Here is a 14,585-nt window from a genome sequence, read left to right on the forward strand (position 1 = left end):
TTCAAGGGTTAACTCTGGCTACAGTCCTCAAAGGGCAGATGGTGCCTCAACTGTGCCCAATATTTGATACTGCTTTAAGGACAGCTAGAGCGCTGCTTCCTCTTGCTTTTCTACGCATTACATAGATAATACTCTGCTTTCTGCTAAAAAATAATAAAATGCTAAAAAGACGTTTGTGGAAGTAAAACTTGGATTAACCCTTTAGATGCATTCCTTATGACACAAAATAGTTGGAGCTTTTGTTGAATACTTTGGATGACTCTAGAACTGACTTTGGCCATATATACCTTTCAAGTTGATACTCATTTTTCTTCCAGTGAACTTGCTGATTGACGTCCAAACACGCTACCCTATGTCCTACCAGTCACAACTTCAGCCAATACCCTCTGCACAGGCAGTGCATGCAGATGCCACAGACAACGGGAAGGTGCCCTGGTTTCCAGACACGCTTCACTCGTTTTAACTTGCCCAAGTGTTTCTGACAGAAGACGGAATTGTGCATGATTTACGTCACCTTGTGATGCCACCATCAACCTCTAGACTTAAATTCTGATTCCCAATACACGGTCTTGGCAGTACAGTGTCTGGAAGCAGCACGGAACACTTAATCAGGAACCTCTATTGGTAATTTATTGCAATTAATTCGGCAGGACTTGCAGATGTGGAAAAATCCAATTTACTTTGGCCATATTAGTTTGCATTCTAATCTTCCGGGACCTTTGTCTGAGGAAATATCAAGGCAGATATCCTCTTATCCCTATCTCTTGTCCTAGAAACTAACAACCTGAAGGAAGCATGAGAATCTCATGTATGCTTTCATCAAAAAATGCTTCAGCCCTTCATGTGTAAAAGTTAGTATCATGACTCTCTCTTTCTTCTGCCCTAACTCCTTGCGGATTATTGCCAAATTATATTTAGCACAAATATGGTACTCATGACGCTAGTTTTGGTAGGCTTAAATACATTTCCATCATGTGGATCCCTATTCATTGATCAATTTTGCTGTTCCCCTATCAGGAGAAGCAGCTAAGGGTGTTATCATGTCTTTACTAAAAGCTGCTACTACTCTAGGCCCTTGTGTGCTCCTGCATACTCTGCCAAGATTTCTCAGGAATTTTGCCAACAGTAAGCTGTAAACCACATCACAGGCATTGCACATAACCCTCAAAGTCAATCTTTTGGGGAAAGAACCATTGAACAACTTAAATGTTACCTAAAATAAAGGAGGGAGAAAGGGGTAGTATACCCATTCTAGTTTATATTTTATTTTTTATTTTCTATTCTATATACTTTTTTTAAAATTTGGACAAGGCTTAGCCAAATTTTAAGTCTGGTCTTACTGCTGCAGATAAGCATGTTGGATTCTCCCCCGCCAAGAAAAATAACAATTCAGGTTCATGGTCCTTTGGAGAGATGCACATCTGGTCAATGGACTGGCCCAGTTCTAACAACTCACTAGAGCAGGGGCTCTGTTTGTGTGTTTTTTCAGGGTGCTGAAAAGCCAGTGTGGACACCTGAAAGATGAACTCGATCCGTGGAAGGTGAATGAAAAGGCTCACGGGTGTCTACAGAGGCTTCGCCGGAAGAAATCAAACTGAATAGGGCAGCAGAGTCATCGAGCCAAGAACAGAATCAACAATGAGTTGAGCCAGCAATGACTCAAATGAGAGAACTAGGGACGGAGGGAAAAGAGGTGCTAAAGACTTGGGGAGAATCACTGTCCCTTGATACATTGTCTCTGTTGATGGTGTTTATTACTGCTAAGACATACCTGGCATAATGCACCTGATCCTCTGATTTACTTTGCTAACTAGGAAGAGAATAACATTCCTGTTTATGTTGATTATTCTCAATCTAACTGGTGTTAGATTCCTAATCACCTTACAGGAATATAAGGTCACATGAAAATTTAAGCATAAATATTCAGGCCTTGAATGATGAAATAATAAATATTCAGCATTTAAAGTTAAATGAATCACCCTTCTCCATTGCTGCACAAAACTTAACAAAGGTTTTGGTCATACTTTTTGAGTCTCTAATTGAACTTCTAAACAGGAGACCATAGGATAGCCTCTGAGAATGTTTTTGTTGGTTATTCTGAGGGCTTTATAGCCTTGAGATTGATTTGCTACTCCGTGTCTGCTTCGAAGATTAACTTGCATGTACTGAAAGGGGGAACTGCCGGGAATCATGTGGCCTGGTCTAGCTCCCTTGAGAGGCTTGTGTCATAGGTTTTTCAGGTTAGAGTCTGGGTCTCTTGGGCCACTGTATGACTTTCAGTGCCTGAGAACAAGGCACTCCCTCCAGCCATGAAGCATTCAGGCTGCCCATGCTTCTCTGCCTTCCCGAGAAGCCAGTGAAGCACACAGAAGTCTGACAGGACAATTAGTCTTAGACATTAATCTTGTGTACTCTGTACAGCCTGAAAACATCATGGTATCCTAGCAACTACCATTGTCTTGATCCTGGCAACTGCCATCGTATTGTTTCTGATACAGGTATAAAAAAGTCTGATTGCTTGTAATAAACTTGCCTCAGTCTCAGTCTTGCTGTGACCCCTCCAACCCAGGCCTGATGATGACATTCTCACAGACCATAATTAGGTAACCCTGGCTTGGTAAGTAAGCGCTGTTGCTTACAGATGATAGCATAAGTTCTGTGATTGCACAGAAAGGGAATAAAAGTGTGCAGAGACCATGGTCTCTATCAAACTGTGGTCTAATTGGCCATCATCTCAGTTCTAGTCAATACCATCTTTCTACCTGGTGCTGAAAGAATTTTGGACGTTCACAAAGCAAATCTGCTTCTGTTTACAGGATGTCATCCTGAAACAAGTAGTAATTTGGTTCCCATACTGCCTCTACTTAAAGGAAATAAATTGATTTTGTAATTGCTCCTCAACACAGAATGATAGCCTTTGGGATGCTTCTATGCACTATAAGTGTGTATTGTTCCCATTGGTTAATAAAGAAAGCTTTTTGACCAATAGACAGGCAGGAGATGGTTAGGTAGAACAATCAAATAGAGGACTTGGTTGGGGAGGAATGGAGTCAAGGGACACGAAAGCATCTGCCCAAGAAACAAGATGTCAGCAGACCAGTAAATGCCATGCCACATAGCAATATATAGAATTGTAGAAATGGGTTAATTTAGATGTAAGAGCTAGTTACTAATAAGTCTGAACTATAGCCCAGTTTGTAATTAATATAATTTTTCTGTGTGATTATTTGGGACCATGCAGTCAGGACACGAAAGTGCTGTCTCTGTTTACACACTGAAAGGCCCTGAAAAACTTGGGGGAAGACTTAGGCTCTACCCCAGGATTCTGGAAGAGAAGGTTGTAAAAGCTGGAAACTTAGAATCCATTTAAAATACCTTAGTTCTCCCATTTTAGAGTCTTCTGTCTTGAAAGGGGAGATTTCTAAGCACAGTATTAAATGACTAATTTTTGCATGCACAGTTCACTTGAGATCTGATTCCAAGTTATAAAGCAATAAAAGAAAGAAAAAATAAAATAAAATAAAAAATAAAGCAATAAAAGAGAGAGAATCAAGATGAAAGAAGAGCATTCAGCATCATCCTGATATTAATTAACCCATCAGACATCCCAGGGAGCAAGTAAAGATTCTGCGTTCTACAAATGGGAGTCTCTATTCTTCATTGTACTTCCTAAACTCTCACAATCCTGTGCCTAAAAAGCAGCACATGCTTGCAAGTGATCCCCTAAAGCCTCACTTCCCATCTCCGAAACAGATAACTGTATCCTAATGCCTCAGAGCAAATCTTTGGGCCAATGACTTTTCCCTATCTTTGATAGATGATATTCAATCTACTGGGAGAATTTTCCCAATTTTACCTTCAAATCCATTTGAAATATTAGAGCATCATACTACACTAAGTCATCCCAGTTGTCATAATCGTGTTCTATGTCTTGAGTTTTTCATGGGTCTGACAAAATACCGGACAGAATGACTTAACGGAAGAAGGAATTATTTTGTTCATGATTTCAGAGGTTTCAGTCCAGCATCAAACACAAGAGTCACTCAACCCACGGTGATCAACAAGCAGGGAAAAAGATACAGAAACAGACCAGGGAAGGAGCAAAGAGTCATGCTCATAACCCCAGCACAGGAGCCCAAGGCCAGCCTTGGTGACACAGATAGTTTGAGGGCAGACTGGTTTATGTGACTCTGTCTCAAGAAACAAACAGTGAAGTAAAGGCGAACAGGACAAGACTTCTGTGTCTGAGGCGTGACATCAGCAATGACATCAGCAGCCCACCTCCTCCAGCTCCACCATAAAGACTTCTGTGTCTGAAGCATGACATCAGCAGCCCACCTCCTCCAGCTCCACCATAAAGTTTCTGCCACCTCCTAAAACAGAGCCACCAGATTGGGGCCAAGTATTGAACACACGAGCCTGTGGTGGACAGTTCATATTCAGATCACAATATAGATGGGCATGTATTGAAGTCAATAGACACCTTCACAGATCACACAAACGTGCTGACGGCAGAGTGTAGCCCGGCAACATCCAGTCTGTAAAATGGGATATATTAACTCAACTTAGAGAAATTCATAATAGCACAATGAGTGTAATTAAAATAAAATTCTCAAAGTAATGTCCTGTATTATTTTAAGAAAAGAAAAACTAGGGCTGAATTTCTCATTGAAATAAAATTCTACATAATCAACTTCTAAAACTAACTGGAGCCAAGTATTGATAATTGAATATTAATCTAATTACCATTACCCTATAACCTTAACTGCCCATCTCTCTCAACACATTCACGGATTCCCCAATGCCAGTTACTCCACCTTCTTTTACAGAGAAGTTTCTGAGAAATTGATTGTGACACTCAGTAATGACTTATTCACATATGTAAATTAGCAATAAAATTATGTAAGTACAGAAGGTTTCCAAATGAAGGAAAAAACACAGATACCCAAGTATCAATTTGTGGGGTTGATATTTTTATAGCTACTTAACTTAAATATTTAATTAAGATGTCTAGATATCTATGCAGAAAATTTATCCTCATGAAGGGCTGTTTATAAGGCAGGTGTGGACCAGTGTTTGGGAGCCCTGGTGTGGGAAATATCTGAATGCACAGCCCTGTTTACAGTAAACACCTAGATTCCTCCTGCAAATGTGGAATTTCTTACATGCTAGCCAGAGGAAATCTATGTGACCACCCTACAACCCTGCCACGGGCTGTGAGCCTCTCATGGACTTCTAAGCATTACACACTTGTGTCTGCATTTCCAGTGCTCCAGAATTGCTTTCTGTGACCCATCAAAAGAAGGAGAGAGCTTCAGCAGCTTCTAAAGGAATTCTCCCTGTGTTGCCTGTATGTCTGTTCTATACCAACAGAGTACTCTCATTGCTCCCCTGTGGTGCACTCTGCCCTGGAGCACAACAATATGCTGAGTCTGGCAGGTTTTCCAGAAATTCAAATGTGGACGCAGTTTTAAGGAGCACAACAGAACAGTAGCTTTTGGAAAGCCCAGATTCTTACCTGTTGGTATGCTTCATAGATCACCCCAAAGAGAAAAGCCTGTGGCATCTCACTGGCCCTGTGTTTGGCACGGTCCAGTGAGTGATCTAAGCAGCCGTCCGCAGAGGGACTGATGACAGTGGACACCAGGGGCCGAATTGCTCCTGCTGCCTATAAGGGAAAAGAAAGCACCTAAACAAATGCTTGCTCAATTCACAACTAATAGCTAAAATTTAAAAAAAAAAAAAAAAAAAAAAAAAAAAAAAAAAAAAAACAGTTTCATAGGATAGCAAAGCCAGGCATATACTTCAACATGAAAATACCATTTCATTGTATGTTCAACTACTTTCCCCCATCAGGCAGATAACATGGCTCAGCAAGGAAATAAATGTGTTTGTGATCAATCCAGGTGGCCTGAGTTTGACCCTGGCATCTGCATGATGGAAGGAGAAAACAGACTCCCACGGACAGGCCCTTCACTTTCCCACGGATGGGTCTCTCACCTTCCCACACACACAGTGTCACGTGTACCCTCACACACCTCACACATCCATAAATAAATGAAACAAAAAACTCTTTCCATCATAAACCACTGAGATCAAACTCTATAAAGAAGGTTACAAGACAATTGGGTTTTCCCTGAAGTTGGGAGGGATAGAGAGACTATTGTGAAACAATTAAAATGAGTTTCAAATTAATGCTTAGAAATGAGCGTGCTTTCAGAAAATTTAATTTACACATTGGATTATTAAAGGGACAAATTCCCCAGGATCGCGACTTTGAGACTAAACAACCTGAATAGCTTTAATTCATTTTCAAACACAATGTCCAGGCAGCACTTCCTCAGGCATGGCACACATCCCTTCATTTCCATTTCTACGAGGAAATCTGGCTTATTAAAAGCTGCGACGAAACTGCACGTTAAACATGGCTCCTTCATGCCTGGCCCTCTGCCCTTCACTTTTCACTTATGGTCTTGACTGTCCTTACCAGACAGCTACCTCAGTAAAGTAGCCTCAAAGTAAGCGTCCATGGGGGCTGGGCTGTCAATTAACCCGTTGTATCTTGACTCCAACAGGCCATTTCTTCAAAGACTTGTAACACGACAGTCCCAGTCCATGACGGGAATAAACAAATAGAGGTGCCTGCTCTAAAGAGGACATCAACAGAGCAAGATGGTCTTCGTGCTAGTTCACAGAAGAGGACATCATCACCAGAGCAAGAAGAAGAGGACATCATCACCAGAGCAAGAAGAAGAGGACATCATCACCAGAGCAAGATGGTCTTTGTGCTAGTTCACAGAAGGGGACATCATCACCAGAGCAAGATGGTCTTCGTGCTACTTTACAGAAGAGGACATCATCACCAGAGCAAGATGGTCTTCGTGCTAGTTCACAGAAGCCGGTTTACAGCCAGTGGGATGAAAACAGAGCTGATAAATGAACCAGGGAGATGATTTATCATTGCAACAATGTTTCCAGAACATCAAGTCAAAATATGGAGCCTAGATACAACTGCAAAAGCGAGACAGCCAAAGGTGAGGGGTGATAGTGCCAACACCTACCATAGAGGTTAAGGGCCCAATGGAAAAGAAACGCGATTACTCTAATTTTTAAGAAAAATATTATATTTCCATGACAACTACCTAAAGGCAGTACTAGAGTTCCATGCCAGACCATAAGAAAAGAAAAAGGAAAAGTAAAAAAACCAAGAGAGAATGTGTGCTATCCAAAATGGAAGGGCAAAGAGCGTCATAGGCTTTTCCCAATGAAACAGGAAATGAAAAGTATGAAACGCATACTTAAAATAATTTATTTTTATTTTGTGTGCATTGGTGTTTTGCCTGCATGTATGTCTATGTGAGGTAAGTGTTAGATTCCCTGGAACCGAAGTCACAGACAGTTGTGAACTGTAATGTAGCTGCTGGGAATTGAACCTGGGTCCTCTGGGAGAGCAGCCAGTGCTGCCAGGGCTCTTGACCACTGAGCCATCCCTCCAGCCCCTGAAACGCATTTTTAAACATTTTTTAAAGTAATCACTGAGAGGCTGTAAGAACTGTCCCAAAGGTCTGCAGCCAATAAAAACTGTATGAAAAAATCTGAATTTTGGTTGTAAAAAGAAAAATGTGTGCATTTAAGCAGTGACATTCTTCTTCTCCATCCTCAGCTCAGTAGAGCAGCAGCTACCTTAGAGGCAGTGGAACTTTAAGGGGGAGAAGGAGAGAAGGATGGGGAGGGGGGTTGGGGGAAACTAAAAACAAAACAAACAAAAGCAGTCAGTTCCAGCTCATACTGGAAAAAGTAGGGAGGCAGCGGTCCCCTCAGCAACTTGCAGAGACTCTGGAACTGTGCAATGCGCCCAAATGTTCTCCTGTTCACACAGAGGGCAAAATCTCTACGCGAAAGACAGGCAGACCCACAGCGCAAATCCTCAAGGCTCTGTTTTAGTGGCAGCACAATGAAGAGGGTGTCACTCCAAAAGAAAAAGGGCTCCATATTGATCCACAGCTTCAGAGCAGTAGTAACTGTCCATAATGGGAGAGACCGGGACTAAAATGAAAAGCCTATAAACCCCCGTTAGAAAAGAACAGAAACTCAAACTAAGTGCATTCTTAGAAAAAAGAGAATACTAGAATGAGCAATTAAGAGGATACTGGAATCTACGTGAGACCAAAAGAAAGCTAAGCTGAAGCCTGGCTATTTACCAGGAGACACAGGAAGCAGAGCAAGCAAAACTCCCACCCACAGGGATCAAAACAAACTTCAAACATTGGTCTTAAACCTAGCCCTGCAGAAAGGCCAACATTTAATCGGGTCAGATTGCAGGGGAAGTATGCCACTGGAGTTATAAAAAACGAGAGCGGAACAGCTAGCGGAGGAGGATGCTGAACCCTTAGAGTGATGCTAAGAGACAGAGTGGGGGGGTCAAAGCATTCACAGCCAACCACGTCGAACCCCATCATCTCAACTGCTATACAAACCCACCTTTCTATAATCCAAGCAAGCGACATCAGAAGCTATCTGTGCAAAAGGCTCACGTTGTATGCATCAGCCATATCACAAGCAAGCAAATAAAATCTCTTGGAAAGTAAACAGTAGAAACCAGTCAATATCTGGGAGGAGAAACACTCATTTTCGAAAACATGGCATTTTTAATAAAGCATTACACCCAAAGACAACAGTATGACTGGCACATAAAGGAAAGAGAGGAGCGACGACCCCGCCACAGGTAAAGAGCACATGTAGGTTTCAAGGCATCTCTTAGTGTCGAATTAAGAGAACTAAGGGAGTCAGTCTGCAGTGAAGCAAGGAATTCCAGGACTTTGTTTCTCCAATGGATTGACAGCCAACAAGAACTAGCATGACTCTCTGCGGCAGCTAACTAGTTAGCCCCAACTGAAATGGTGGGTCCTAGAAAGCAGTGGGGCAGCAGCCATTCTGGAAGAAGAAGATAATCTCGTCTGCAGCAACAGAACCGATATCTCCAAAGACAAAACAAAACTGACACAAAAAGAAATGCTCCGCTAGTCCACTCACTTTACAGATTAGATGACATGTTCTTCAATCTAAAGAAAATTAGCAACAAGAGCAAGTCTAATCACAGAAAAAAAAATACATGGTTAAAACACATCAGCAATGTCAGCTACCTCTGTGGAAGGAGGCCCAAGTCAGTGACCTCCTCTAGAGAAGTCCCCAGTAAGTGGCATCTGTAGGACCAGGCCCAAGTCAGTGACCTCTGCAAGACCAGGCTCAGACCAGCAACCTCCACAGGACCAGGCCTGAGCCAGTAACCTCCACCAGAGCAGGCCCAAGCCAGTGGCCTCCACCAGAACAGACCCTAACCAGCAAACTCCTCCAGAGCATGCCCTAGCTAACAACTTCCACAGGTGCAGGCCCAAGCCAACCACCTCCACAAAATCAGGACTGAGCCATCAACCTCTGTACGAGGGGCCCAAGCCAGCTACCTTCATGGGAGCAGGTCTGAATGACCTCCAGGATTGCAGAGTGGCCTTCAGGGGCACCAAGCAACCTCCGAAAATGCCGAGTAACCTCTGGAACCATGGCCTGGATGCTATCATGGTACCTGGAAGAATGATCAACCGAGACACAGACAGCCCCAACTATACCAATCAAAGGAAAAGATGTGTAGACAAGGTAAGAACACACACAACACCACAAAGAGCAACACAAAACTAACAAAAACTAGTAGCTCTACAACAGCAAGACTTGAGCAACCCAAAACAAATGGAAATGAAAAATTTACTCAAAGAAATGAAGGAAAAGACAAACAAAAATTTGGAAGAAATTAAAAAAATCCCTTAATGAAAACAAAGTAAAAGCAATCAAACAGGTGAGAGAAACAATAAAAACTATTTGAAAACCAAAACAAAGACAATAAAGAAAATACAAACCGAAGGAATTCTAAAAACGGAAAATATAGAAAAACAATCAGGAACAACAAAGGCAAGCGTAAACAGCAGAATACAAGAGATGGAAGAGAGAATCTCAAGTGTTGAAGATATGATAGAGGAAATACTCATCAGTCAAATAAAACATTAAATCTAACAAACGCTTAACACAAAACATCCACGAAATATGGAACACCATGGCTCAGAGGTTAAGAGCACTGGCTGCTCTTCCAAAGGTCCTGAGTTCAATTCCCAGCAACCACATGGTGGCTCACAACCATCTGTACTGAGATCTGGTGTGAGGGCATACATCGAGGCAGAATGTTGTACACATAATAAATAAATAAATCTTAAAAGAAAAGAAAAGACCAAACATAAGAATAAAATGGATAGAAGAAGGAGAAGTCCAACTCGAAAGCACAGAAAATATATTCAGCAATATTATAGAAGAAAACATTCCCAACATAAAGAAAGATATGCATAAATGAAGATATAAGAAGCTTTACACAACAATAAATAGACTGGAGGGGAAAAAAAGTCCTCTTGCCACATAATAATCAAACTACTAAACATGAAGAATAAAGAAAGAATATTAAGAAAGAATATGCAAAGAAAAAAGGTCAAGTAACATATAAAGGCAGACCCATCAGAATCACGTCTGACTTCTCAATGGAAACAAAGAAAGCCAGAAGATCCTGGTCAAGTGTTATGTGGACATTAAGATACCATGGATGCCAGCCCAGAATACTATACCCTGCAAAATTTTCAATCACCATAGATGGACAAAACAAGATTTTCGATGAACCAGATTTAACTAAGATCCAGCCACAAACCCAGCCCTACACAAAGTACTGGAAGGTAAACTCCAACCCAAGGAAGTTAGCAACACCCACAAAAACATAGACAATAGATGATCTCACAGCAGCAAATCCCAAAGAAAGGAAAGACACACATAATAACATCACCAACAACAAAAACTAAAATAACAGGAACTAGCAATCACTCGTCATTAATATCCTTTAATAGAAATGGACTTATTTATCTATAAAAAGACACAGGCTAACAGATGGGATATGAAAACAGAATCCATCCTTCTGATGTATACAAGAAACACACCTCAACCACAAAGAGAGAAATCACCTCAGGGTAAAGGGTTTGGAAAAAAATTTCCAAGCAAATAGACCTAAGAAACAAGCTAGTATAGCATGCTAATATCTAAGAAAATAGACTTCAAACTAAAATAAAAGAGAAAAAGAAGGATATTTCATATTAGTCACAGGAAAAAAAATCCATCAAGAGGAAATCTCAGTACTGAACATCTATGCCCCAAATACAAGGGCACCTTCATACGTAACAAAAACACTACTAAAGCTTAAACCACACAATAAACTCCACACACTAATAGTGGGAGACTTCAACTCCCGACTCCCACCATTGTACAAGTCTGCCAAACAGAATCTTAACAGAGAAATAAGGGAACTAACAGATGGTATTACTCAAATGGACTTAACAGACATCTATATAACATTCCATCCAAACATAAAAGAATATACCTTCTTCTCAGCACCTCATGGAACCTTCTCCAAGACTGACCACATACTAAGTAACAAAGCAATCCTTGGTAGATAAAAAAATTGGAATAATCCCATGTATCTTATCAGATCACCATGTCTTAAAATTAGAATTCAACAACAACACTAATTTTAGAAAGCCCAAAAATACATGGAAATTAAACAATGCTCACCTGAATCATCAATGGGTCAAGGAAGAAATAAATAAATTAAAGACTTCCTAAAATTCAACAAAAATGACCACACAATGCCATAGGAATTCCTACAGCCAGTAGCCTTTAAGTTACCCACCCACTTGGGCGTGGCCTCTTATACTATAAATGCCAAAGTAAGCAATCAGGAGCCCTCTCTTCAGGCTGCCAGGGTTCGATTGCTGTTCCCCCTTTGAGCAGAGGACTGTGATCCATGAGTCTACCCCTAAACAAATAACCCTTTATTATACTAAATTCTGAGCTAGTGTGGGATTTCTTTTTAGCATCCATCTTCAACAAAACATACCCAAATTTATGAAACACAATGAAAGCAGTATTAAGAGGAAAGTTCATAGCACTAAATGCCTACATAAAAAAAAGTTGGAGAAATCCCACATGGTGAGTTAAAAGAACACCTGAGAACTCTAGAACAAAAAAAAAAAAAAAAAAAAAAAAAAAAAAAAAAAAAAAAAAAAAAAAAAAAAAAAAAAAAAAAACCTCACCCAGGAGGGCAAGATGGCAGGAAAAAAATCAAATTGAAAACTGAAATTAACAAAACAGAAACAAAGAAAACAATACAAAGTCAGTAAGACAAAGAGTTGGTTCTTAAAGAATATCAACAAAATAGATAAACCTGTATCCAAACTAACCAAAAGGCAGAGGGAGAATATCCAAATTAACAAAATCAGAAATGAAGAGGGGGACATCACAACAGACACAGAGGAAATCCTGAGAATCATCAGGTTATACTTCAAAAACTTATACACCACAACATTGGAAAACTTAAAGGAAATGGACAATTTTCTGGATAAATATCACTAACCAAAATTAAATCAAGACCAGATAAGCAAATTAAATATAACTGCTAAACTATAACTGCTAAAGAAACAATTTTTAAAAGTATTCCAACCAAAAAAAGCCCAGGACCACATGGATTCAGTGCAGAATTCCACAACCTTTTCAAAGAAGAACTAATACCAATTATTTCAAAGAAGAACTAACCCTCGCATTGTTCCACACAACAGAAACAGAAGGAACATTGCCAAATTCTTTTTACAAGGCTACGATTTCCCTAATACAAAACCACATAAAGACATTACTAAGAAAGAGAATTATAGACCAAACTCACTCATGAATATCAATGCAAAAATTCTTAATAAAATACTGGCAAACCGAATGCAAGAACACACCATGACCAAGTAGGCCTCATTTTAGAGATGCAGGGATGGTTCAACATACAAAAATCTGTCAATGTAATCCAAGATATAAACAAACTGAAAAAAAATACATGATCATCTCATTAGATACTGAAAAAGCCTCTTACAAAATATAACATCCTTTCATGATAAAGGTCTTGGAGAGAAACATACCTAAAACAATAAAGGCAATATACAGCAAGCCAACAGCCAGCACCAAACTAAATGGAGAGATGGTATGGAAAGTCCTTCTGTATATGTGTTGCTTTTATTGGTTAATGAATAAAGCTGCTTTCGGTCAATGGCTTAACAGTCGGGGGGTGGGAGGGAGAGCCAAACAGAGATGTAGAGAGAGAGTGGGAGGAGTCAGAGAGATACCATGAATCAACCACTGAGACAGCCACTCTGGAACCTTGCTGGTAAACCATGAGTCTTATGGTAAAATATAAAATCATAAGAGTGGGTTAATTTAAGATATAATCCGCATATTGAAATGCAGCTAAAACAAAAATCGAATAGAGATAAAGGTGTCCAGAAATAAGGAAATGGCAATGGATGAGAACATGAACGTAGTGGCCCATAAAGAAAAAATTCCTACAAGAAATATAAAATGTACCTGCTTGTTCACTTTTCTCCTTCCAGCTTCTAGAAGGGGTTAGAGAGCTAATAATTCTAACAATGGAGTTCACATTGTAACACATAGAGGATATATGAATAATAATAATAATAATAAATACATAGAAGGAAAGAAGGATTGAGTCACATAAAAACATGTCTGTTATGAAAACACTATGGAAATGTCAGTCTAATTTACAAAATATCCCTGTTTTACTTGATAGGCAAACACAGGTTCTTTTCATTCAGTATCAACTAATATTAGTAACTAATATTAACTGTCATCACACATTGCACATCACATGGCATATATGCGTGCATATCTATGTATGTACATAAGTAGATCAGAAATGACTACAGAGTTAAAAAAGCAAGCAGTTTCCAGGAAGCCGGGAAAGGAATCTTGGAGGTGAAGCGACCTGGAAAGGCACTAGGGCTGAGGATGCAGAGTCAGACCACAAGGTCAGCGCAACAGAATCCAGCAGCAGAGGTGAAAGTGAGGAACTACTATGAACAAACAAACTGAGCAGATGGATGGTCACACAAACAGGTGAACAGAAGAAAAACAGACAGGAATTAGAGTTGGCCACAACAAAACCAGGAACCAACCAAACCAAAGCAACTGAGGCTGTCAGTCCTCTGTCTGATGTTCCCTTGATGCACATACTTGATCAGGATAGATCGATGGAGCTCCCGCCGCTGCAGAGCCAGGTTTCCATCGCTTTGCGTATGGAGTCCAGACAAGGGATCTGTGACCTCTCCTCTCTCTACAGTGCCTACGAAACACTCAGGCATGCTTTTCCTGAACGTATGAATATGCTCATGTGTACCAATTACCCCATACCTTTGTGAAAGGACCTTTTCCACTCCCGGTAACAAGTTAATTATCAGTCTGTGCTGTACGGAGAGTGCTGACCATTCTTGTGTCAACCCAGATGCAGAGCCATCTTCTATGTTCAAAGTGGAGTCAACAGCTGCTTGCAAAATGGTATCACTCATAAGAAGGTGAAGTCTGAAAACCCAACATTTGACATAACAATGCAACAATTCGGAGTGGAGTACCTACAGTCTGCTCTCAGCAATGCCTCTTCAGCTCAACGCAATGAG

The 14,585-nt window shown here is 40.4% G+C and overlaps 1 protein-coding gene across 1 annotated transcript in view; it reads right to left on the reverse strand.

The window, feature by feature from the left end:
* Positions 1-14,585, reverse strand: part of Crppa (CDP-L-ribitol pyrophosphorylase A) — a 254,540-nt gene that overhangs the window by 210,791 nt on the left and 29,164 nt on the right. The window contains 1 exon segment of the mRNA XM_038337019.1: positions 5,519-5,668. Coding sequence (XP_038192947.1) covers positions 5,519-5,668 — 150 coding nt within the window.

This window comes from Arvicola amphibius, chromosome 7 (assembly GCF_903992535.2).
Source record: "Arvicola amphibius chromosome 7, mArvAmp1.2, whole genome shotgun sequence".
In the NCBI taxonomy this organism is placed as follows: domain Eukaryota; kingdom Metazoa; phylum Chordata; class Mammalia; order Rodentia; family Cricetidae; genus Arvicola; species Arvicola amphibius.